The following is a 27,954-nucleotide window of genomic DNA, read 5'->3' as shown; positions in this document are numbered from 1 at the left end:
TTAGCTGATTCAGGTGTGTTTTATCATGGTTGGAGTTAAACTTTGCAGGTAGTAAAGCTGATGTACAACTTTGTGAGCGAGTGGTCTTAGGTTGCGGAGTGCTGGTGGTCAGAGATCCTGCATGTGGTTTGTGTGCTCAGGTTCCTGGGGTTCTGGGAATGAACGTCCTGAGCCGCTGTTACCGGGAGCTCTTTGGCCAGCATGGCACGAGTCTTTTTATTTTACCTGTTGTTTTCAGGCCCCTATTTCTGTTTCCAGGCCTTACAACATTGACTACCGTCATCTATATTCTAAGACCAGGAAGGATGCGTTCCCTCTACCCCGTAATGAGTAGATATTGGACTCGCTGGCGGGGGCACTTTGGTTTTCTACCATGGACCTTGCCAGCGGGTACAATCAGGTCCCTGTTAGCGAGGCAGATAGACTTAAGACTGCTTTTTGTACTCCATTCGAGCTCTTTGAATGGAACAGGATGCCGTTTGGGCTTTGCAACGCCTTCCAAACGATTGATGGAACGGTTGTTTGGGGACCAACAGTGCCAATCTCTTCTCTTATACCTGGATGACATTGTTGTGTTTTCCTCTTCAATTGACCAACACCTAGCTTGAATGGAGGTCGTCTTAAGCCGGTTACTCAGGGAAGGTTTGAAGGCCAAGTTGTCCAAGTGTGCCTTTTTCAAACATGAAGTGCAGTACTTTGGTCATGTGATCTCATCAGAAGTGGTCTCCACAGACCCAAGTAAGATTGAGGCAGTTTCACAGTGGCCTCGTCCAACCAGTGTTGCGGTGTTGCGGTCATTTCTGGGGTTTGTTAGCTACTACCAATGTTTTGTGGAGGGGTTTGTGAGGATAGCTGCCCCATATGTTGGTGGTGGAGCTAGCAACCCCAAAGCGCTCAAGGCATGAGCCCCGGGAGTTTGTTGAAGCCTGGTCTACTGAGTGTCAGAGTAACTTTGAGGAGTTAAAGCAGGGGTGTCCAATCCTGCTCCTGGAGGGCCACCATCCTGCAGAGTTTTGCTCCAACCCCAATTAAACACACCTGAACCAGCTAATCAAGGTCTATTAGGCATACTAGAAACTTCCAGTCAGGTATGTTGAGGCAAGTTGACACCCCTGAGTTAAAGGGTAAACTTACCACAGCCCCCGTGTTTGCCTTTGCTGATTTTTCACTTCATTTTAACCTGGAGGTTGACACCAGCCATGGGGGGCTAGGGGCCATCCTCTCACAGGAGCAGCAAGGTAAGGTGCATCCCATAACTTATGGTAGCAAGGTCTTAGGCCCACTGAGCACAATACATCTAACTACAGTTCTATGAGTTTCTTGCACTCAAGTGGGCCATGGCTGAGATGTTCCAGGAATACCTACTGGGGCATAAGTGTGTAGTTTATACCGATAATAACCTTCTTAGCTACCTGACCTTGGCCAAGTTAGGTGCCATGGAACAGCGTTGGGCTGCTCAGTTGCCAGCCTTTGACTTTGAGCTCAAATATAGATCAGGAAAGAGCAACCACAATGCTGACGCCTTGTCACGACAAAATCTCCCTGTGGTGGAAGAAGTACAGGATTTGTGCCCCAGTGGCATTGCGTCAAGCTGCCAAAGGTGGATTGGTGACTCAGGTAAATCAAATTGTATCATTTCCTTGTTATTCCACTGGTGATATGTGTGCTCAGCAGGAGGCAGATCCAGTTATCAGGGAACTGTTGGTGTTTTGGAGGCAGAAGTCGCTGCCCAGCTCTGAGGAGAGTAAGAAACTCTCCAGGTCTGCGGTGATTTTGTTTCGGCAGTGGGATCACCTGGTGGAGAACGAGGGAGTGCTTTATCGTTGTGTGTTTCACCTGGATGGTGGAGAGTAGGTTCTCCAAGTGCTATTGCCAGCAGCCATGAAGTCTGAAGTATTGACGCAACTGCACCAACAGCATGGGCACCAGGGGGTGGAGCGCACCACCCAGCTGGTGTGGCAGCGATGTTACAAACTCAAGCAAAGGTTGTACTATTTTCTGTTTATTTTGATAAAATAATTCATTTTTGTTCAATAAATACACTGTCATAAATATGTTAATATAAAAATAAATTTTAAAAATATAGAAACAAGCTTATTTTAAAAAGTAAAGATTCTGAAAGCCTTGAAGGAGATCCCATAATAACTTAATATAGATTTACAATAGTAACAAAAATGAAATTGTATTATATGATATGATTAATATTATATATATATTTTTTTTTAAATATGATGGCTTCATAATAAATATGGTGATTATCTCTAAGATGGACACCCAACTTAATATAAGATATTTACTGAATCCACGTCATGTCAACAAATAGAAAAGTAAGCCAGCTGCCTTTAGCCCCAACAGCAGGTTTTTACCCCAAATACCATACATTTACATATTCTTCTGTTATTGAAAAACTTTTGCTTTAATTACATTGAACAAAACTGAAAATTATTAACAAGACATTTGTCTCAAAATATATTCAATAATTTTAGTGATTCACATTTGCTACTTAAATCTACAACATTTTTAAAAACATCAAATATCAGATCAAATTAGCACAGAATCAACTTTGCGTTGCTGCGATCACGCCAAGCATCAGCCAAATTTCCACATGCATATTGAAAAGCAGATGTTTTAGAAAGTGCTGCAGAAAGTTTTTGTGCCATCTAGTGGTATAGAGGAGAATAAAATCAAATGTGCCTTTTACTCCGGTGCACCTTTAACCCCGTTGTATCCTACATAAATAATATTCTTAATAAGTATATTTTTATTAGATATTATTTCGATAATTTTTTAAAAGTATGCTAAAGTGTACTTTTTTATATAAGGGTGGTACCACATGAAGCACATTTTTAGGTTAACATTTTTTTACTTAAAAAAAAAAAAAAAAAAAAAAAGATTGTTTCACTGCAGCATCAGCCTCCGCTTTACTTTGTACTTTCTTAAAATCCTATTGGCTTGACTTTGTAAGAAGACTAGTTCTTATCCTCGTCCATTTGGAAAATTAATTTGCCTTAGAGTATATTTGATTCATGTACATGTAAGTGAATTTGGATTTTCGTAATTTACTTCAGAGTGATTTACTGGCTAGGATAAGTCTGTGGGGGGAGGTAAAAGGGCCCAGCGCTGTCCCTGCCATAGAGACACCATCTCACACACAAACATGATTCACACCCAGTGTCCCTGTTGCTGGAAAACATTCTGAAGGTTACAGACAGTGCGTGTGAATCAGGAGGCACAGCAGATAGTGAATATTGAATAAGAGATATAAGAATTCACATTAAACAACTTTCAGCACACTGAAGCAGGAGCGGGGAAGGACTGTTTTGATTTAAGTTTGATAGCCTTTTTTCCCACCGGAATATTAATAACAAACAGTTTCTAGGAGCTTTCTCTGCCATGTTAACCATAACCAATCTGCTAATGATTATGTTGGATAAAAACTAGGTCAAGTTTTACTCCTTTCAGGTTGCAGTAAAATAATTCTCTTTTCTTTTAAACAGCAATGTGAACAAAGTGGTCTGAAATTAAACCTCAGGTGCATCAACGTCTCTCCATGGAGAGTGTGTGAGGGTGCCAGTGTGCAGAACATCTCTACTTCGATCTCTACACCTCTACAGCTTAAATGACAGCATAATAAAGGTCCTGAAATTTTATGCTCATGGATGAGCATATATTTTTGAAAAAAAGCATCTCCAATGGAGAAATCATACCTCTGATTCTCCCTAGCTATCACTCTCTCTTGGTTTCATGTTTCTTTTATGTATTCAGCAGCAGTACTTACAGCTGTCACTGCTCCACTGAATATGTGAAGATGTCTGAAACACGCAATAATCGTATTTCATCACTTCATCTCTCTCTCTCTCTACCTCATTCGAAGTGTTGGTGTGGACAAGACTTGGCAACTGAGATTTTGGAGATACGTAGCATCAGAAAAATCACACCTTTTTACACTCATCATCTATATGCCATTTCTCCACTCTCTCTGCCTGCACCTGACACACACACACATGCACACACTCACACAGAGAATCAACATCACTCAAGAAACAGATTCACATGTGCTGCCTGGCTGCATTTGGAGTCACTTAATCAAATTCTGGATCACAGTTGGTGGGTCAGCCAAAGGAGCATGAGTGAGGGGAAGCCGGTTGATGAGCACAGTGCCCTGGGTCTTTTAAATCCCTCTGGTTCTCAAATTCAATTTGAGACACTGGGGCAAAAAACATTTTGTGGTCTCCTGTTTCTCTGGCCCTATAGCCTGAAATGGGGCCACAATTCTCATCTAAAAATCATTCACCTGTGCAGACCCCAATTCCCCCCCATGTGGTCGTGCACAGTGGTGCATATGAGCGAAGGCCTAAAGGGGATAGTTAAGTTCAACTAACAATCCACTGGGTAGCTTGGCATGCTAGCAGTAACATATGCCATTGCACACGATGCAGAGAGTGGGAGAGGTAGTCCATTTGGCTCATATGTGCTTGCAGAGAGGGCAGTCCTCCACATGAAATATTCACCATCTTAGCAGTCTTTCACATGCCGACGTCTTGCAGACCGCATACACACATATCTTTCCAAACAGATGGTTTTGGAGCACATAGAGCCTCTGCCGTGTGCAACTTTAACACCATAGATGAAGAGAATTATGTGACGCTCACTGGAGAACATCCAGCAACACCAACATGCAGATCAATTATTGAAGTATACAGGAAATATAAACAGACATAAATTTTTTAGTGGACAATGTCAAGTTTGCACTGAAAGTAGTGACTGTGGAAAATGTGAATTGAAAGAAGAATAAAATTAAAAGAGGCACCCGGAGACTGCACTAAATACCATAGACCGTAGATGCCAAAACACTTTAAAGATTCGAGTGACCACAAGTTCACTGACACAGACTGACATCTGCCATTATATAGTTTAAGGTCGGCCAGTGCGAAAACGCTGCGTCACTGCCAGCACAGCATGATGAACTAGGACTATAACGTCAGCCCATGTGTGAGTTTGTGTGAATGTGTGTGTATGAGTTCTATAAAAAGACCACTCAGCTAAAAATAAGATGGGCCTGGTCTAATATACTGTATGCATGTATTAAGTACATTTCTGATGTGTGCAGTATATGAGATTATGAGACAATGTTGGAATATTTTTGTTTTATTTTCATGTTAAATTTTTTGTCATTTTTATTTCTTTGTACAATAAAATACAAAACAGTATTTATGATGCGAAACATCCGTTCACCTAGCTGTAGATCACATTATAGCACCCACAGAGAACACATCATGTAATTGTTAATTTTAGATAATTTTTCATTAATATTCATTCTGTCACTGGAAGGTATAGTCTTTTACAATGTTTAATATTATTTCTGTCATGACAACTGTTGTGTTGGGCATGTGTTGGGCATGCTTATGGGTAGGAACAATGTTGACATATTTGGTCTTGGCGGAATAGACCTGCTATGCTGCTGCTGCAGAGCAATAACAAAAAACATTGCACAGATAAAACAACTAGTATGATATAATATTTGTGATTTATATGTTGCCTACAAAAAAGAGAAGTTTAAACAAAAATGCATTAAATTGATCAAATAAAACAGTAAAGACATTTATAACATTACAAAAGATTTTCATTTTAAATTGTTTATTTTAACTTTCTATTCATCAAAAAATCCTAAAAAATGTATCATGATTGCCACAAATTATTAGTCAGCACAACTGTAAATGTTGCTTGAGCACCGAATCAGCATATTAATGTCATGTCTAGTTTTGGCTTTGTTTCATGTTAATGTTTCATGTCTTATTTTGCAGTTTAGTCACAGTCATGTTTCCTGTTTTGCGATCAGCAAGAGTAGCCACTTGCAGCCGGCTGCTCTCGAATTGATCTTGCAGTATTTTGATGCCATTCGTCACAGTCACATGGCGTCGCCGCTGTCTCGAGTCGGGCGAAATTTCTAACCGGCACGCACTGCTTCAAGTCAGACGCTGATCGGTCTGTGCAGCGCTGCATGAAGTTGAAAAAACCCTGGAGTCATTGGTTAATTGTCTTGATTAGGTTCACAAGTGTGTCTTGTTTAGTCACTAGTCCTTGTGTATTTAAGCCCTCATGTTTGCCATGCATCTTTGTCTAGAATTGTTCCCTGTAACCACTATTGGTGATTGTTGTGTTCCTGGTCAAGTCAAGTCAAGCCATGCATAGTCTTTGTTTGTTTTATGTTTGATTATGTTTGGGTAATAAACTGCACTTGGGTTCTATAAGCTCACCTTCAGTGAATGATATTACAGAATACTAGACCGAAAACAATGGACCCAGCAGTTTGCCTTTTGCGCCTTTGTCAGGGCAATCATCCCATTGAAGACTATGTTGAGGAGTTCAGTGGACTTTCAAACCAGGTGGGCTTCAATGACATTGCCCTCAAAGACATTTTTCATGCTGGTCTAAATGAACTAGTCTCCTCTAGGATGCCTAGAGGTTTTATTAGCTGGACTTTGATGAAATATATTGACCATGCTCTTTTGCTGGCCAGTTTACCTTTTACAGAGACTGTTCACGTCATGCCTGCCAAGCCTGAGTCTCTTCACGTCAGGCCTGCAAAACCTGAGCTTCTTCACGTCATGGCCACCAAGCCTGAGCTTCTTCACGTCATGGCCACCAAGCCTGAGCTTTTTCACGTCATTGCCGCCGCGCCAGAGCTTCTAGCCAAGATGGCCGCCACGCCAGATCCTGATCATGCCATGGCCGCCATGCCAGATTCCCCAACCTCAAAGTCTTCAGAGTGTGCAGTGCTGACAATTGTGGCCACGGCTATCTTGTGTGTGTGGGCCACAAACGCAACCACTCCAGCCCCTGACCAGAGTCCAGAGAGGGCTTCAGCCCCTGACAAGAGTCTTGTGATGGTGCTGTATTTCTAGTTTTGTTTTTGTTTCATGTTTATATTTCATGTCTTATTTTGCAGTTTAGTCACAGTCATGTTTCCTGTTTTGCCATGTGCTCCCCTTTGTCATGTGGTTCCCTTGTCCTCATGTGATCATGTCATGTGCTTCCCAAGTCTCAAGTGTTATGTTGTCATTGGTTAACTGTTTTGATTAGGTTCATAAGAGTAGGCTTGTTTAACTTCATGCGGTGCCACAAAGATCGCAAAGATATTCAATATTAAGATTAACCAATCTTGATATTGAATATCTGATATTCAAAACATGGGAATTTCAATCACATCCACTTCTTCGGCAACAATCAACGAAAAATCGCATGGTCTGCCATGAATGACGTTAGTTCAGCACACTATGGAAAGCACAAAGTGTCCGACCTGATGGCTATCTCTGTACTCTTCCCCCGCCTGCAGCCGGCAGATCTCGCCAGCCGGTGGCAGGCTAGTGTAGTTCATCTCGAACAAGCCTTGTGTCTTTGTCCAATGCGTCTTTGTCTAGTATTGTTCCCTGTAACCACTATTGGTGAGTGTTGTGTTCCTGTCTAAGTCAAGTCAAGTCATGTAGCCAAGCCATGCCAAGTCTTTGTTTGTTTTATGTTTGGGTAATAAACTGCACTTGGGTTCTTCAAGCTCACCTTCGGTGGATGATGTTACAATTAGAATGATTTCTGAAGACACATGTGACACTAGAGACTGGAAGTAAAATTTAAATTTTGCTATCACAGGGACAAATCACATTTTGATGTAATATAATAATCATAAGATTTCACATTTTTTTCAATATTTTATATTTTTGCTTAATTAAATGCAACCTTGGTTGAGCACAAGAGACTTTTTAAGAAAAAGAAAAACTCACCGACCTCAAACTTTTGAACAGTAGCTAGTGTACGTACATTTTGATTTTCATTCCCATGAATCCTCGGTTTTAAAGGGTTAGTTCACCCAAAAATGAAAATTATGTCATTAATTACTCACCCTCATGTCGTTCCACACCCATAAGACCTTCATTCAACTTCAGAACACAAATTAAGATATTTTTCATAAAATCCGATGGCTCAGTGAGGCCTCCATTGCCAGCAAGATAATTAACACTTTCAGATTCCCAGAAAGCTACTAAAGACATATTTAAAACAGTTCATGTGACTACTGTGGTTCAACCTTAATGTTATGAAGTGACAAGAATACTTTTTGTGCGCCAAAAAAACAAAACAAAACAAAACAAAATAACGACTTTATTCAACAATATCTAGTGATGGGCGATTTCAAAACACTGCTTCATGAAGCTTCGAAGTTTTATGAATCTTTTGTTTCGAATCAGTGGATCGGAGCGTGTATCAAACTGCCAAAGTCACGCCCCCCAGTGGTGAACCATTGAAATTTCGAAATGCTTATGATGTAACGAAGCCTCGTTTACTAAAATCACGTGACATTGGCAGTTTGATACATGCTCCAAACCAATGATTAGAAACAAAAGATTCGTAAAGCTTAGAAGCTTCATGAAGCAGTGTTTTGAAACTGCCCATCACTAGATATTGTTGGATAAAGTTGTCATTTTGGAGTTTTTTTTGGCGTACAAAAAGTATTCTCTACGCTTCATAACATTAAGGTTGAACCATTGTAGTGACAAAAACTGTTTTAAGTATGTCTTTAGTAGCTTTCTGGGCATCTGAAAGTGTTAATTATCTTTCTGGCAATGGAGGCCTCACTCAGCCATCGGATTTTATCAAAAATACCTTAATTTGTGTTCCGAAGATGCGAAGATGAACAAAGGTCTTACGGGTGTGGAACGACATGAGGGTGAGTAATTAATGACAGAATTTTCATTTTTGGGTGAACTAACCCTTTAATCTCCCCCTTTAGCCTCCATAAAGCCACCTGCTCTTCCTTTTATTGCACTATAAATAAAATTAAGTTTTTATTTTTTCTAAACATGTAGCTGGAATATCTATGCAGTTCATTATAACAGTACTTTCTGTATAGTTGAGTATGTTCAAACAAACCTTTTAGTATCTTTCAGACCTTGTCTCTCTGAAGCACTGCGTGTGAGTTCAACAGACACACACAGATAAGATTAAGAGGCACATTCTAACTGGCCTTTAGGGGCAAATGATATGACGGTTAAAAACATTATTTGAAATCAGTAGTGAAAATTCAGTTTTTAGGGAATAAATGTCTTCACCACATGCCCACCTTGTCTCGTCTGTAGTTTGTTTGTGTGTGTGTGTGTGTGTGTGTGTGTGTGTGCATACTCTAGAAGTGTGAAACTCTAAATGACATGTGATATAAGAGGGCCTCCTAACACCCTGCCTAACACCAATGACTTGTTTCTATGGATACGGTGAAGTCACTGAATGCAAACATAGGAGTGTTTGATTGTGGGGAATGGGTGACACGTCATTCATTTAATAAGAAAAATGAATGAATATGCCATCTGGCACAGCCCTATCCAGCTTATTCATGTAAAGCATTTGAGGTCAAAGCACAATAATAAAACCATAATCAAGCTTGGATGTCAGCTACTACAGCATAACCTTTCCACATTTATAAACGAGAGTGGTCCACTTGCAACCTGTCTTACTCTTGGTTTTGGAACACCATCAGTTACCATGGAAACTATCATTTTTATCATACACTTCAAGGCCGGTGTAAGCAACTGCTAATGAATTTGACCAATTTTTCAGCGGTCAGCGCTCGAAAATCCATGCCTTGTGAAATGTTGTCCTGAGGCGCTAAACTTTCATGTGTCTTCTCTTCACCCTAATGGTTAGATCAGGCAGACTTCATGTTATACTATCCTAATTGGTTAAAAATGAGGTTAAAAACAAGACAGAAATCTGATCTGGAACACCTTGCTAGCTTTGCTTTGTTCTGATTCCTGAGCCTGATAATATTAAAGTGAGGACATGTGCTAGAACAGCTATGATGATCAGGAATATATATTTATATAACACTGATAATAAGAAGAAATGTTTTTGCACCAAATCAGCATATTAGAATAATTTCTGAAGGTCCATGTGACACTGTTCAGCTGTGAAAATAGTAAACAGATATTATAAATTGTAATAATAATTCACAATATGAATAAAATATTTAAAATCAGGTAATATATAAAATCTATAATATAGAAACTTAAAAATAACACTGTGCACAGAGTGTGAAATTAGAAGAATTTGTGGAGAATTTTGAAAACAAAAAAACAAAAAACAAAAGTGAAGAATTAAAACATTCTAACATTTTTTAAAACATTTTTTTATTTTTATTTTTTCCACTGAATTGAGGTAGATCTGTTGGTTTGGCTATGCCTCTGTTCAATAGAGGAGAGCGGGGCACAGCCTAACACTTTTTGACTTTCTCAATTTGTGTAAATCCACTTCAGAGTAGGTGGGGCACGTTTTAACATGACCATATGACAGCTTAAAATGTTATCTGATCTAATAAAAAGAAATATACAAGACAAACTAAAATATTTTTGTCAATAAAATACAATTAACTTTTTCATATAAAATAATGGCATTTTTTAATAATTAAAAATAAGCTAATTTTCAAACACACCCCAAAACACAGTTATACAGCATAGTTCAAAACATAATAATAATTAATCATTTCTGAACATTGACTCTCATTTTTATTTACCTTTTTCTCATGGTTTCTCAATAGAAAATAAAAAGTTTTTAATGTGAATTATGTCACTAACATCATAGAACTGCATAGTTCTAATAGTGACACATTGTAACTCAGTGTTACAGCATGCCTTATCTGCACAACTGGGATTTAAACCCCGGCTAGTGCCTTCTGCTGGTTAGATCAGCATTAAAGAACTATCTAAACTGCTAAATAACAGAGTGGAGATTAAAATAATTGCAGATTTGTCTCATTTTATATGAACAAAAACTGAGAAAAATTATTTCAGTAAGAAATTGACTTTTGCTATGGTTAAATAAATGTTCAGTGATATCTTCCAAAGATTTTTGAATTTTGCTGCAATTTTTTTCTCTATATAGTGTTGATATGGCAACTAGTAAATGCACCACTTTTTGTCATTTGTTATGCTGGCATGTGTGGAAAGTTTTAAACCATGTGTGTTACAACTAGCCCCACGTTGTGCCCTGCTCACCCCTACTCTTTGATTTGTCATTTCCTTGACAGTCATTCACACGGACACCCTTGTAGTTGCTCTGTTATCAGACTCAGTACAAACACACATCTTCCGGTCCAGATTGCTTACTGACACTTCTCTCAAGCATTTACAGAAGTCAAAAGACACTAGCAGAATCAGACCCCACATCTCTCATGTGTGGAGACTCGATCTTAAGGTTATGCCACTAGATGGACCTGTTGGACTAAATGTCAGCTTCATCCTTCCTTCGGGGAAAAAAATAACAAACAACAAAAAAAAAAACACTTTCAAATATTTTTAGTGGAATGTAGAAAGTTAATAGTAAACAGCTAATGCCAGAACAGAGGCACTAATTAAAGTAAAGTGCTAATTAAAGAGCAAAACACCCACAACTGTGAGTAAACATCTATGATACATGAAATTGATGGGAACATCTGCATAATGAAAAGGCCCCCAGTACAGCAGTCACAAACCCACATAAGAATTATATCTCAGATGGTTATCCACTCAAAGTGCAAATCAGAGTAATGTATTGATGCAGCCTGCGGTACTTAGTGGAATCAATTAGCATGATAAAAAATAATTTGAATAATTACCAAGAAAGGACCTAGAACAATAAACAACACAGAACGGTTCAGAATATAAGATAACTCCAAGAGAACTACCTGTACTTCCAGTACCAAAGGAACGGGCCAAGTATAAGTACAAGTTGTGCATGGCCTGGATCATGTGTGCACATGCTTACTCCCACGTCTTTCACACCCTTCCATCTGGACACTTCAAAGCTCAAATCACTGCAAAAACAACCCAGATCCAAGAGATTACATCAGAGAACGTAAAAAGGTGGAGAAGAGAGTCATAGATGAGTGATTTGATGCAGGTAAAGCAATCTTATTCAGAGGTTAATGAAAAGACCATCTCTTTCTCTCTCTGTGTATGTACGTGTGTCTTTGAGAGAGTACATGTGTGCTAGCAGTCTGGGAAGTGGAAACAATTAATTAGTTGACAACTGCACACTGGGGAGTTGTGCTTTGATCTCCTGACAACCACAATCATCGAAGCATACGAGGTAGTGTATATGAGTGTATCACCTCCCTAAGTGTAAACATACGTATCCTGAGAGTATTGTGTAATATAAACACTTCACACCTAAGGCCATTACTGTAGGTCTAAGTATAATAGTACTAGCAGTAATATCATATTTTGAAGACGTTAACATTATAAACAACTTACAGTGCATTAAAGGTGTATGGTTTTTATTAATACACATTTTCTAGAAATCAAACTCGCATCCTTGGCATCACTAGCGTCTCGTGCTACTAAAATATAATTATTTAAATGTATTTATCGAGAGAGCAAAACTAAGAGAATTGGTTGCATTGGTAATCTGGAACTTGTTTCTGTAAATTTAATTGTATATAATTTTTTTCTCCCAGTTGTATTTTTATGTTCATTTTCTATATTGAACTGTAGACATGTCAGATTTTGTACACTAGAGGGCAGTAGTTTTGCATGGTTTCTATATGAAGGATCAATTATGCCTCTTGTGTGTTGTGTGTTTTGAGAAATATGGATTTGTGGATTTGTTTGTGCTTTTTACAGCAATAAAAACAACAATAAAATCGATTAAAATGATGAAGTTGTCAAAAGAGAACTTTGCAAGATATTGTTTTCTTATACACAAACAAATAAACAAATATAAGCAAATACATAAATGCACACACTCACAGTTATTTCTTGGCAGTAAATCAGTGGAATGGTCAGCTCCATGTGGGCCTGTGGTGTTCTTGCTTCTTGGAAATACTGGCCTGCCTGGAAAACACTAACAGTGACAGTGCCAGAAATGTGCAGTTTCTTATATGATAAATCAGAAATAAAATCAGTTTAAATGGATTAAATCTGGCCTGTAGTGCTAGAAAAAAACTCAGCCCATGAGTACATCTTTTCTGCTGAGGCCTGATGTGGCTTTGCAATACAAGTATTACATGGGAGAATAACAGAACATGGAGAAACCTTGATGGGACAACTCAAGCAAAGCAAAAATCAGTGTGGACTATTGGGAGTATGAAAGTTGCTCCTCTGAAAAATGTTTCTAAGCAGCATATCTTTCCTGTGTGTTATCCATAGATAACTTAAGGGAAAATAAAATGAAAAGCGAAATATTATTCTGTGAGATAAGCTTCACATTTATACGTTTACGATGGCTTTGCATTTACTGTCAATGAACAACTTTCAGTGGGTGTTAAAAGTTATGTTTTGGTTAGTTATATATTTGGTCTTTGTCTATTTTTTATATTAATATACTAATATTCCTGAAAACATACACATATGATACAAATATAAATACTATTTGAAATATATAAAAAAATATGATAATAATAATAATAATAATAATATGAAAAAGGTGGGGGGGGGGTCTGATGTCCCCTCTCTCAACAGTAGTCAAATCACCTTTGTTTATATAGTGCTTATAAACAATACAAATTGTTTCAAAGAAGCTTTACAGTGATACGCAGAAAAATAATGATTCAATGATGCAAACAGAGTTCATTTCGGCTATACAGCAGCTCTAAAATAAAATAGTGACATTGTTCAGCTGAAGTCAGTTCAGTAGCCAACGGTAGCTCTCTGTACTAAAAGTCTTATATTTTTCTGTTGTTTTATCTCTCTCTGTTTTGTCTCGTTTACTTCAACTTTCCATAAAGGACAAAAGTAACAGACGTAATGACGTACTTATGCAGATGCACAAAAGTGTGTTTTGCTGTGAGAGTATGTCTACTTACTCAATCTTTGCATTCCATCTCTGATCTCTATCCATGGTTCGTCAGCTAAATCAGCACTTCATTATAGGCGCAGATATCTGTGAGTGGCAGTGTCAAAGACGGAATGCAGAGAGATAGCTTTCATCAACCTACTTAACATGCCTGCCGTGAAGACAGATCACCCGCTAATGTGGCTTGGGTCCCTGGGACACACCAACACTGATAAAAACACACAAAAATGTTCCATCAAAACAAACTACAGACTCAAAACCTAATGTCACATTAGCAGCAAAATAAATATGTAGGAGAAGTAAATTACAGGTGGCGTTGCTAGGTGGGTGGAATATAAAGTCTCTTTACGCTGAAGAACTTTATAATAAATTATGTAAAAACCAACAAATATGCCTTTGTGTGGGATGTTTATTTTCTTTGTCCTCGTATTCCAATGAGGAATACAACAATAATAAGAGATGCCACACATGCCTTCATGGTCATAAAAGGCTTTAAAAAAAAAGTTTATTAGCATTTACTGGTTTCAGACTTTATATATTATATTATATTATATTATGACTAATTAATACTAATTAATAATATTATTAATAGAATACTTGGCCAATACCTTTTCTAACGCACTTTGCTTAGTTGCTTGAATGTGCATGTAATAATGAGGAAACTTTCCCTGAGAGCAACATAAAATATTCATATATATATATATATATATATATATATATATATATACACACAATATATATATATATATATATATACTGATATAATCCTATTGGAATTAATAATCTTTAATTCCCAATATCCATATAGAGATCAATAAAATTCTACAGAGCAAAAAAAAAAAAAAAAAAAAAAAGCATAAAAAGCATAAAAAGCATTGGTAACACTTTACAATAAGGTTTCATTTGTTAACATTAGTTAACTACTTTAGTTAACATGAACTAACAATGAAAAAAAATATTTCTAAAGCTTTTATTAATCTTAGTTAATGTTGATTTAAACATGTACTGTATAATATATTATTAAAATTAAATGTTGTGTCTTGTAATATTATTAAATGGACCTGAGCTAACATAAACAAACAATGAACAGTTTTTTTTATTATTATTTTTTTTATCATTTACTAGCATTATTTAAACAAATGTATGCTCATTGTTAGTTAATGTGTGTGTGTTTTTTTATTTATTTATTTATTTTTTTATGTGGTGTTAACTAATGTGGAACCTTATTGTAAAGTGTTACTAAAGCACCCATAATAACAGACATTTGCAACAGGCTCAAACAAAGTGATTAATCTAAAAATTAAAAGACCAGCACCACTAACATTTAGCTGCATGGACAAAGAATCTGAGACACAGATTACGTTTGGCTGAACTAAGCCCAGCACTATTGCTGCTTTATATCCATATGTGTTTGTTTTCTTAACATACGCAAACCCTCTAACCTGCTGGTTTCTTTTGACCCTGTGCCCACTCCAGCCACATACATATCAGACAACCCTGTTATGTTTGTATGCTAAAAATAACGTCACTACATCACAGAGTAGTGAGGCTTTGGGGTAGTAGACAAAGACAAAGGTAAATTTTAAATTTCTTTTTATAGTCTCCTGATGACATGTGTTTATATTTGTCTTTATGCGTGTAAAAGCAACAGTGCAGATGTAAATTCTGAGGAAATTGCAAATAAAATGTTGACCCCGGTCCCTTAGGCCTCAAGGCTACAGACTGGGCAGACAGGGGGAGTGTGTGTAGTGAGTGAGTGTGTGTGTGTGTGTGTGTGTGTGTGTGTCGTCCTGGTATACCCTATGTTGTGAGGACCAAATGTCCCCTCAAAGATAGTAATACCAGTATTTTTTGACCTTGTAGGGACATTTTTTTTTGTCTCCATGAGGAAACTCTAAAAATGATTGGTTCTTCCAGTACTGCAACGCCAATCAATCAGAGGTCCACGTAGCTTTATTTATATTGTATCCTAGCTGCGATCAGCATGCCGCACGATATGAGAACTTCTATTATCCCACCTCCTCCCCAGCGCCACCTGTAGAGATCTGCTGCGGGGGGTTCTATCATCTTGCAGCAGCCTTTCCTTTGTTGTTATTTTGACTAAGCTGAACAAATTATGTATTTGCTCAGCAGCAGCAGCGTAGCAGATCTTGTCCACCAAAATCAAGCCTGTGTACATTCCATGCCCCATGCCAATAAATGCTGGCTGAAATCTATTCACTCCGAGAGTTGTCATGACTGAACTTCAGTTGAGCTATACTCATGCATAAAAGAAAACACTAAGGTTATGTACCCCATTTACACAAGATAACTGTAACAGCTGAACTAGCAAACTCTCATTGAACATAAGCTATAACAATCATATAATGCTTTTCAAGACGACATATCGCAAAGGTTTGTGGAATACAACATAATTTCAAATTTTTGTTTTGTATTTTAAATGGTCACATTTGAAATGGAAATGTATGACCATTGAAACATGCAATTACATGCTATCAGCTCATGACAACTTACTTACAGGTCAAGTGTTTGTCTCAGCTTAACTCTGCAACCTGACCTGGTAATCACACAATGATCAGTTCACGAGTTCACATTTACATATAATCAAATCGAGTAAAAGTTATGCGTATTTGGCGTGCTGTCCAGGGGGAAGGCTCCGAGCTTGGAATTTTGGCCCGAACCCAGAGCACTCCCCCCAATTGTGGTAAAAATAGATAGAACTAGAAGTGAGGAGATGGGGTGAAGGAGGGATGCTGATAAACTGTCAAATGAACAGAGGTAAGACTGCTGTATTTATACCCCTTATCGTTGGTTGAGTTGATTAACTGAATGCTCTCCACTTGTGCTAATTAGGTTAATTATCTGAACCTGCTCCTCCCGAACTTTGTTAATAAAACATCATTTGGTGTAGGTGTGGGTGCATTTGAGTCCATAGTGAGGCTGATTTTTTGCTTCCTGGGAACTCAAGTTATCATCAGAAACTTTGTTGTGCTGAACCTGTCACACTTTGTCCCTTAACATCCATCAGGTGTTTGCGATTCCGGCAATATTCCTGAATTTCGGTGTTTTGGATGATGTACGAGTGTCCATCCTCCAGTGTGCTCGACACAACAGCAGGTGTCCACTGTCCGTTACTTTGCTGGGAATATACGCTGACTCCTTGTTCCAGTGTGGTGAGCGGTTTCATGGCTCTGTTATAATGCGACTTCTGTTTTGCTAGGCATTGTTCTCTTTTAGCTTGTACTGACAAAGGTATGCAGGTTTGCGGTTGCAGAACCAGTGATGGGAATGATTGAGCCAAGCCGTCTGCTCATGAGAAGCTGCGCCGGTGATTTAAAATCATCAACAGGTGCATTTCTATGCTCCAGGATGCTCAGGTACAGATCCTTTCCTTCTTCACACGATTTTGTGAGTATATGCTTTGCCGTTTGGACCATTTTTTTCTGCGAGGCCATTACTTTGGGCATAGTGTGGGCTTGTTGTTGTGTGCACGAAGTCCCATTGTTTAGCAAAGTGTGCTGAACTCCTGAGAGCTGTATTGCGGACCGTTATCTGACACAATCTTCTCTTTTAGTAAGATGCCGTCGGCAAAAGAGATCTCGTCTCTGTGATTCCAATATTCCAGTACCAGCAGATCTGATTTGGATGCGTATTCGATGGGTTTTTCTTTTTGTAAAAGTACCGTGCCCAAACCATTTTTAGAAGCATCAACCTGCAGCCACAGTGCTTTGTTAGGGTTGTAGTATGCTAATACAGGTCCCGGCTCTCTCGTGATCAAATCTTTGATCTGTTGAAAAGCAGCGTTGTGCGTCTCGTCCCATGTAAACTCATTGCCTTGCTTCAGCATCTGTCGCAGCAGTGCATTTATCTCTGCCAATCTCGGGGCGAATCTGGACAGGTAGTTGATCATGCCTAGTATGGTTTCCAGTTCTGATTTGTTTTTTGGCAGTTCCATTTCCTTTATTGCTTTAATTTTCTCTTTGTCTGGTTTAATGCGTCGTGTGTGAGTTTGTATCTGAAATAGCAGACCTCAGGCAGATTGTGCTTTTTTTCAGGATTTAAATGGACACCTCTTGCTCTCGTTCTTTCCAGCATTGCACGCAGGCGACCGTACACTAGGATGTCATCTACAATTGCCGCTATTCCAATTTTCCTTTGGAACTCATTCTGTGCAGAGATTATTCCGAAAGGCAGACGGAGGAAGTGGTACCGTCCGACCACCGTGTTGAACGTGGTGAGTTTAGATGACTCCTCCGTCAGTTTAATTGCCAGTATCCTGATCTGGCATCTAATACACTAAAGTACCTTGCACCTGAGAGTCTGGAGATCACATCATCCAGGGTTGTTAGTGGATAGTGTGGCCTTTTGATCACCTTGTTTAGGTCACGCAGGTCGAGGCATATGCGAAGCGCTTCATTGCGGGGTTTTTCTACTATGACTAAAACGTTGACCCAATCTGTTGGCTCGATTACCTTTGCGATGATTCCTTGACGCTCCATTCTATCTAATTCCTCCTTCAGGCATCCGCGTAGTGTGAATGGAATTTTTCATGGAGGATATACTACTGGAACTGCAGCGGGGTCTATGTGTATTTTACAATTCTCCAATTCCTTCGAAAATGCCAGCGAATTCGCTTAGCAGATCATCACTTTGTCTGGTGTTGGTCTGCACGGAGAGGACCAGTTTTATTAGATCCATTTCCAGATATGCTCTGAGTCCTAATCGAGCGCAGCGTTAGTTCAGTCAGGCCACGTAGGCATAGTGCTGCGACCAGCTGGCGCAGTCAGCTGTCAAATCGCTCCAATCACTACCATTCTCCTATTAGACCGGGGACATATATACGTGGCATTACTGCTCGGTAAGTATGCTTAAACTCCTCACAACCCTCCCTCCCCATTATAATCATGAGCATATTACTGTGCACCTTCTGGTTGTCGTCTTCTTTTGTTTCAGATTACCAAGGTTTTCAAGTCCTAGCTGGCATGGACCTCTCTGCTGAGAGACACTCATCCTCATAACCAAGCTACAGTATAGATGTCTCACTGCCACATCTACACGATTACCACTGTTCGCTTTTAAAGACATTACTAAAGTGTCTTAATTGTCTATGTATTTCCAAGCCGATGGTTCCATGGGGAGGGTTAATGTTAAAGCTATTGTGTGTTCAATTAATTTCGGAGAAAGAACCCCTATAAGGAACCATACCGCCAAAGATGACTTGTGTTTCGATAAACTCAAAGTAACTTGCCAAAGTGGTCCTGTCTGAAATATAGGTGGTGCTTGAGTGTCAATGATGTAGAATTCTTGTATGGCTTTGGTCTGTTTGTGCTTGCATTGGAGTCTGCACATTCCTTTTACGGATAAGTGTTTTCTGCCATATCCTGACAGTCTATGTGTTGCTGGGTTTAGTTGGCTGACATCGATAACATCTCTTTTATTTTCTGGGATTATATTTACTTGTGGCTCAGTGTCATCTTGTGTAGCTTTAAACCTACTTCAATTTTGGCAAAAGCCTGTTCATTTACCACGTTGCTGTGCTCTTGTGTTATTGTGTCGATGAAGAATTCCTGGGGTGGTTCGTAAACTTGGTCGATCTCATTATTCACGGCATGCACGCTTTTTTGTTCCCACGGCTGTTGTGAGTTGCAAGCTTTCGCGAAATGGTTTGGTTTCCCGTACTTCTTGCACTGTCTACCCATGGCTGGACATTTTTCCTTGTCTCTGTGCACCTGCACGCATCGTCCGCACGGTTCTGTTTATTGCCTCGTTTGAACACGGCATGCACAATCTGTTGCGTGTGAGTTGTACTGTGCTGTTCGGCCATAGATTTTAGCTGTCCCTGTGCTATCTCGTAAGATCGTGCAATGTCTATGGCTCTTTCAAGGGTTAAGTCTGGTCCGTAGTTTAGCAATTTCTCTTTCACTTTTGGGGAGTTTATGGCGAAGACTATAATGTCTTTAACCATCTTGTCTATATTGACATATCCACAGTGTTTAACTAACAATATCAGTTCTGAGATGAAATTGTCAAAACTCTCACCTTCCGCTTGTACTTTTTTGTGGAATTTGTACCGTGCAAAGATGTGGTTCTTTTTCGGCATTACATATGCTTCGAATTAGGGCTGTCAAGATATTAGATTTTTCACACCACTGTTATTGTGGCCAAAAGAATTCACAATATCGATATATCGCAATATCTATAGAATCCTTGGGGGAAAAAATGTATCAGTCAAAATAATTTTTACCTTGTTTATTTAGTTTTTCTTTTTCAGGGTTGCTGCACATTTTTTTAAGTCAAATTTAAGGCTTTTTAAGGCCTGAAGAAATAAAAATTAATACTAGCCTAGTAGCCTATACATTAGGGCTGTTACCAATCAAATGAAATCATTATCAACAAAATCCATCTTTGCAATACAGAGGTGACACAGAATGAGAAGTGGCATTAATATATTTACACAGCATTTACAATTTGTCTAAATAAATGTAATTCAATATTTAAATATGGAATTATTTCTAATTTTAACTTTTTAATTAAAATGTACTTTAAACCGCCAGCAGGTGGCAGCAAGTCACTGTCTTAATGAGTGAGTGAGTCATTCATTCAACCGATTTGTTCAAATAACTGATTCATTCAGGAAGGAAGCAAGTGACCGTCTTTATTGAATGGGTAATTTAATCATTAATTAAACTGATTCGTTCAAAACGCGGATTCAGTGGACTCTGTTCTGCTGTTCATAATTTTGAAATTTTCGTTCGCGAAATAAAGAAAAAAACCGACAATATTAACAATACTGTGTCTAAAATGTAACTCACATTGTTCATTTAACAATAAGTTAAATGAACATTGGATTTGTGCTGATTTGGGGAAAACGGCACTCTTGCTTGTGTGATATTATCAATTACATGATATCATATGATATAATGACAAAAACTCTTCGAGGCAAAAATGCCCGTGTATCTTGAATATTGAGGGCATATAACTGCATGCATAGCTACATCACGCTGAGTAAGATGAGTAAAGAAAACGTGGTACTTATTAAAAGAATCACCCTTTATTTAAATATATGAACACACAAAATCACTGTTAACAGGTTAATATAACATTTCCCATTCCATAATTAGTAAAATAATCGCAACTTACTCTGTAAAATGGCGTAATCCGCAGGGTGATGGACACGGAGGTGGGTAAAAAGGTTGGTGGTGTTGCCACCCTTCGCACTGACTGTAGCCAGGCAAATTCTGCAGATCGGGCTATAAGGAGCTGTTTTCTTTGAAGCCGAAAAACTCCCATACTGTCGAGCTTACTTTTTTCGGGTGTGGACCGAACCTCTCACTCTCCCGCTGGGACTGCGTCTTCTTCTTGTTTGACAGGTATCAGCGTTAAAGTGCAATACTGCCACCTGAGAGGTCAACCAGGTACTGGCGCTGGAGTATTTACGTGTCATGATATCATAAGAGTCCTATTCATTTTAAATATTGTGGTTATTGCCAATACCGGTATATTGTCACACCCTAAATTAACACGATGTCAATATTTCATGCTTTGAATATCACGATTATCGTCAATACTGTTATATTGCGACACCACTACTTCGAATCTATCATAATATGTTCTTAAAACTTTTGCGTTCTCAGCAGTCAGTGTCCAAGTGTTGTAAATGTCTCTGCCTTTCTCCCCTACCCACAACAGGAGATAGCTGCAATGTTCCTCCTGGAGGGGGCCTTTGAACATCAGCTCGGTGTGTTGTCGGAATCTCCTCCACGTGTCAGGCAAGTCGAGGGAATCCCAGTCCATCCTGGGCATCGGAACACCAGCGGAGTCCATCTTCTCATCTGTGTGAGTTCTTTATTTTCTCTGACACCATGTACTGTTTGTCTTTCACTCTATCGTGATAAATGTATAATAATAGACACAACTCAGATACAACGTGCAGTGCTTGCCGTGCGTGAGCACAACCTTCTTTTTTATTAACCTCCTTTTACTTCCGGTAACACCCTTAGCATCTTGGGTAATGCAGTTAAATATGTAACAATACTGCCAAACATTACAACACCATGGAGTAAAAAGAGTTTAAGTCTACAAACATAATATATGCCATAAAGTTTACATTCATTAAAGCAAAACAACTTTTTGTAAAATCTCTAACATTTGCACGCCCTCCTTATAAATGATTCGAATTATATTTTATTGCTCATTAGCATAATAGTTTTTTTGTGCAATGTGTGGATTCCTTGAGTGAAGTGTTAGCGAGTGCACTCTCCTGTGATTATTTCTCATTATGGAGCACTTAAAACTAATTCAGCCCTACAATAAAAACATAGAGTTTGTTTCTAAATGTGAAAACATCAGTGTCCACATTTAAAACAGATACATACAACTCTAATTCATTCACCCTTCGCACACATAATCACACACACTGCTCAAAAACAGACATATGCTAACATCAATTATTCATTAAACACTTTAGAGAGGGAATTTGCTGAAAGCATTTGTAAAATGTGAAGCATGTTCACAAATACCTTTTTATCCACATACAGTTTGAGCTACCATAACAAAATGTGCTATTTTATTATATTACTGCACATTTTGCAGTAGCTGGTGACATTTTTACATGGCTTCATATCAAACAAGGTATGATCAGCACAAGATGACACTGGTTGAAAAAGATGTTGTTGCTTGACCATAAATGGCACAAAATCTCATCTCACTCTTCTATACTCTTCTTAATTTTGTCATTTTATCTTAATATTAACATTGATGAGATTTAGTTGGAAGAGTTTTGAGGTTAAACTAGTTATGTGTCTCTGGAAAATAGTGATCTTTGACAATATGTTGAATATTAAAGTTTTTTTTTTTGTGTGTGTGTCTATTTGTTAATGAGGAATTTGTGGACACGTTAATATTTTAGATTTGTGGCGTTAAAAATTTTGTATTTATTTTTAAGTAAAAAGATAAAAAAGATACATTTTAGACACATTCGCTATTCATTAAAACCTGTAGGCTAATTGAATTAAGTCATTTAATTTGAATTCACATTGTTGCTATTATGGAATGTCTTGGATTAAAAAATAAGCAATTAAATCTTAATACATCCATACCCCTTTGGTAGGGGATGTTTGAATAATTTTACATGTTGTGCTATGAGAACTAAATTGGCAAACTAAATTGTATTTATTTCCCTCAACAGAAAGCATTCCTTCAAAAAGAATTGTCTACACTGTAACTATTTTATAGGAAACACAGTCATGTCTATTCCTGTAAATCGCCCTTGTGAGTCCAACCCATAATTGTGGTTTTCAGCTGAAAGATTGAACTGTTGCAAGGGGCACAGAATTTATTTGGTGTTGGCATTAATCTTAATAAATGCCAATAGAGATTTCAGGGGAATGGAAAAATGCTGAGAAATGATGGGCTTATGCCAGCAATACCAAACTGACCATCTAGAAAAAGGAATAGGAATGAAGGGGAAGATACAGCCAACGACCTGATCCCGGAACTCCCTAAAGCAAGGACCGCACTGTTGGAATGACATAATCTCCAAGAGATAGCCAATTTCATTGTGCACAAAACAGATGGATAGATATCATAAAAGAAAACAAGGAGCAGATAAAGTTAAAGTGAATGGTGGATGTGGTGAAAGAGAAAAGGAAACAAACATTCTACAGGAAAGGAAATAAATCTCATGATGGCCGAAGGGAAATTATTAGCTTACTACCTTCCAACTGGCCTTCTCTCTTTTATACTCCCTGTGGACAGTCCGATAACAAACCACATAAGAGTGGTCCTCGTTACTCCTAATGCATTACACCACTACAATATTTCAGATCTCAAATAACCTCTGGAGTCACCAAAGACATCCTGTCCTGGTGTGCGTCATTATATTAAGTGCACTGGGCTCTGAGTGACGGTGAAAGGAAAGTTGGTTCCTCGATGAACCCCTTACACAATACAACAGAGTGCTTGCATATGGTAATATGAACTGTGCTGCAGTGGAACAGATTGTTTTTTCAAGTGCCTTTGTTTAAATGAAATTTTGGACACAGCGATTCTATTTATATTTTATTTATTTATTTATTTATTTATTGAGTAGCCTAACACTAATTGATTTAGAGTGAAATATAAAAACACATAAAACACAGAGGACTTGGAAAAGAATTTAAATAAACTTTAGGTGATCTCTGTTGTAACAAATCATAAAGGTTACATACCATTGTATGAAACACATTATAATAATATTCACTTTAAATAAACATTTTGAACCATATTTAATCTCACATGGGCCTAAAACATATTTAAACCACAGTGTGACCATAGTCTGCTGCATAGAGAGTAGTGGTGTCAAATTGCCCTATAGTTTCACTACCATGTTAAACTTGTGGCATCTTGCTGACCTCACAGGTTTTGTGCTGTACTGACACCCTCTGCTGTTAAATGGTAATACGTGGAACCAGCAAGGTCTGCGAAAGGGCAAAAATTCCTTTCCAACATGTAAAAACACAAAGAAATGCAAAAGAATGATCAATCTATTTTACAGTAATATTTTCAGCCTGGTCAAGCAAGTTATTTCTACATTGAATGCAAATGTTTAATTTGTCACAGCTGCAATTATGAAACCTTGTAGTTTTCAATATTAAAATAAACAATATTCTGATAACTTAGACATAGTATACTTTAAAATAAAATGCATGACATCTGCCTATGGAAGAAGATTATTTGATTAATAATTGCAAATATAAATCAGATTATAAATAATAATCATCATATTTTTCAAATAGATATAATGTAGACCTTAATAAGGAATGAAATTACCCGCATTTTATATAATTAATATAGGCTACGCGCATTTTAATTGTTTTCACACAGCAGTTCAAAAACCACAAATTGTAAATTAAATTGTGGCTCATGAACAAAAGTCGCCTGAAGAGGTTGCTATAGCAACAGTACGCTACTCGAGCGCTTGTTGGTATAATAAATAAAAGCATTACAAAAAAACTTGAATGGTTTCTTTAAAAAAAAAACTATCTTTAAAATAGTTGACGGTTAGCAAAAAGGTTAGACGTTGGACGGTTCAAGAGCCAAAAGTAAATTTCAACTGCGCGAAAAGAATACCAAATAATGTGCACCGAAAATTACTGACTGTCGGAACCCCTTTAAAGTCTTTGTATAAGTTTCACACTCGATTCTAGAAAAGAGTTTATCCATGAAACTCAAGCATCTGAGCGGAACCCAGAGTTCACTGGTGCGATATCAGCGCACAGTTGCGCGCTCGACACCGCGCTGGCATTGCTGCCAGCCTCACTCAATCCTAAACACCGCCTTTCGTGGGAGGCAACATTAGACGCCGGGAGAACTTAAGTACTTCGTTGTTGTCTCACATCGTTCGTTTCGCTGAATTAATCCTAAGGCATTTTCCAGGTGTTTTCTTATGCGCATCAAATAATAACTGTTTGACACAAGGACACCCTGCTGACGCGACGTTAACAGGTAGCCAAGGGAACTGATATCGCTCAATGATTTGTTATTGATATCCTAGGAACCCAGAATACTCTTTAAAGTCATCGATCTGGAAGGAGGGTATCTTTCTCACGGATTTGATGGATGCTTGATCGGTTGGTGATGCCCATTTATATCATCGACCGCAAATTTCCAGAGACACCTGGTGAGTCTGTTACGCATGCTGCACATGGCTTAGAAACATGGTGTGCTGACTAAGATATTTCATTAATGCACTGGCTGGGAAATGCTAAAAGTTGTTATTCTCAGGTTTTAATTAGTAGCCTAACAGTTGTTGTCCTTATAATATATTAAGATGCGCACTGCTCTGAAAGTATGGACTGCATACTTAATGCTTTTAAGTATTTTACTGCCTTTGAATAGCATCTCAGATAAATGAAAATATAAAGTAAATCTAAAATTAAATGCATAATTAACATCAGAACTGCTGATGATTGTCCATGTTCTTCAGAAATTTAACTTATTTCATTTATGTGACATATAGTACCTGTCACCTATATTGTACATCTGGTAGTGTTTTTTTTTTTGTTTTTTTTTTTTTTTTTTTTTGTTTTTTGGCACTGCTCAGAAATGTATTAACATATCACAAAATAAAATGTGAAACACCAAGAGTACTGTTGATACAGTACAAAAACTAGTGTAACACACAGGAAACATTGCCTATAGGAAATATAAAGCATATTCATTTAAAATGATTTTGTGAAGTCTTTAGAAGTATATTGATGTTGAAGATTTTCATTTAATCAACCATAATATTTCTACCTCGATTTCAGACCTGTAACTCATTTCTAATTCAGTAAAGTGATGGTTTTACAACTCAGGTTCTCTAATGCTGAATTATCATGCATTAATGTAAATGTAAATTTTTAGGAATGAGTCATCAGTCATGTTTTTCATATTTGGAGACCTTATATAACATTGATGTGATATGCACAGGTTGTCCCAGATAAATGTTTTAAAGCAACATGAGGACATAGAAATGGAGAAAAGTATATGACTTGTAAGACAGAACAGTGGTGACACCGAAACAAGATATCATAGTTTTGCTATTCAATAAGAATGTATTTTAGAGATGTTAAAAGGTGTTAAATACTCATACTTTAAGTAAGTTACAGTACATTCAAAATTCTGCAGCTAGAATTTTAACTAGGACCAAAACTAGAGATCATATTACTCCCATTCTGAAGTCACGGAGTTGATTTCAAAGTTATTATGCTCACATACAAAGCCCTCCATGGTCAGGCCCAAAGTATTTATCTCAACTTTTAACACCTTATATTCCAAATCGAAGTCTTCGCTCTTCTCAGCAGGGTTTTGTTGGTTATCCATCAAACACAGTTACAATCCATAAAAAATAACTGTAAAAAAACAAAAAAACTAATTTACACAGTAAAATACTGTTTTCCATTGAAACAGTAATGTACGGTAAAAACAATGCATTCTGGGTAATGGTATTTGTTGTTTTTGAGAAAGAAACCTATAGACTACTTTCTTGAAAATGACAAATATTACCCAGAATGCATTGTTTTACTATATATTACTTCTGTATATTACAATGCATTCTGGGTAATATTATTTGTCATTTTCAAGAAAGTAGCCTATAGGCAAATACTACTTCAAATATATTTCAATGGAAAACGGTATTTTACTGTGTAATTTTTTTTTTTTTTTAGTGTGGGTGACAGAGCTTTTTCTATATCTGCTCCCAGGTTGTGGAACCAACTTCCAGTTGAAATTCAGGGAAGCACAGTCATTTTTAAAAAGCATTTAAAAACATATTTTTTAAGCTAGCTTATTGTTGATTGTGATATTCATTGCTGGTTCTTGTTTATTTTAATCCTTCATGTGCTCTTTTTTTTATTTGTTTGTATGTTTATTTTAATCCTCCTGTGTTTTTGATTTATTTTGTTTTTTGTTTATGTATTGTATTATACTGTAAAGTGCTTTGAGAAGCTCCTTTAAAGGCACTATAGAAACAGTGATGTTATTATTAAAAGAGGCCTGACAAACTCAGTCGTCTTTTTGTTGAAGTTGTAGTCAACTAAACATGGAAATTATATAGTTGTAATATACTTTTACATACTAAAGATATTTGATAATTAGATTTTATGTTTAAAGAAAATCTGTGTCCCTAAGCATTTTAACTGTTCATGAATGTTATACAATCATTCAGATATTTAACAAAACAAATATTTAAAGCTATTTAACATATTCCTTAAAACTAAATATTTAGAAATAACTATGAGTAAGTCGAAAAGAATGATTTACTGCCCAACATATTATGTTTAGTTCAGATGGCCATATTTGTGGCCTTATTAAAGTCATCTCGGGCCCCCTTTGCATACCCCCTGCCACATGGCACCAATTATTTTAATATAAAAATAAAATAAAAAAGAATAGTGTCACACCACATGGCATGCAACAGCAAGCATGAAGTTCTGAAAAACTCTTAGTATACAAATTCATAAAATCAACATAGGCTCATTGGAAAAACACACCTCTACCTATATTTTTTGTTAAAAAAAGAAAAGAAAAAAAAAGTGAAACACCAACAACTTTTATTCCTTTCACACAAATTATGATTACATGGGCAGATTATTGTTATTAATAAAGATCTGTTTTCACATG

At 37.5% G+C, this 27,954-nt stretch overlaps 1 protein-coding gene and 1 long non-coding RNA gene across 4 annotated transcripts in view; one reads left to right on the top strand and one right to left on the bottom strand.

Moving 5' to 3' along the window:
- Nucleotides 1–8,755: 8,755 nt before the first annotated feature.
- On the bottom strand, nucleotides 8,756–21,302 carry LOC127500354 (uncharacterized). Of its 3 annotated transcripts, none has more exons than XR_007926313.1 (4): nucleotides 20,953–21,302; nucleotides 13,823–14,020; nucleotides 12,768–12,861; nucleotides 8,756–11,833 (listed from the first exon to the last, which is right to left on the bottom strand). It is a non-coding gene; the product is annotated as an uncharacterized LOC127500354 (long non-coding RNA). The 3 variants fall into 3 exon arrangements; XR_007926312.1 differs by having other exon boundaries at nucleotides 12,768–12,851; nucleotides 20,953–21,092; XR_007926311.1 differs by having other exon boundaries at nucleotides 12,768–14,020.
- A 197-nt stretch (nucleotides 21,303–21,499) lies between these two features.
- LOC127500304 (neprilysin-like) overlaps nucleotides 21,500–27,954 on the top strand; it is a 67,767-nt gene continuing 61,312 nt past the window's right edge. The window contains exons 1-2 of the mRNA XM_051871396.1: nucleotides 21,500–21,648; nucleotides 25,346–25,471. Of these exons, the coding sequence (XP_051727356.1) occupies nucleotides 25,411–25,471 (61 nt within the window). The 5' untranslated portion in view covers nucleotides 21,500–21,648; nucleotides 25,346–25,410. The remainder of the gene's footprint in view (nucleotides 21,649–25,345; nucleotides 25,472–27,954) is intronic.

Source organism: Ctenopharyngodon idella, chromosome 18 (assembly GCF_019924925.1).
Source record: "Ctenopharyngodon idella isolate HZGC_01 chromosome 18, HZGC01, whole genome shotgun sequence".
NCBI classification, from domain to species: Eukaryota; Metazoa; Chordata; class Actinopteri; order Cypriniformes; family Xenocyprididae; genus Ctenopharyngodon; species Ctenopharyngodon idella.
Note: the sequence above shows the minus strand (reverse complement) of the source record. Positions and strands in the feature narration are given on the sequence as shown.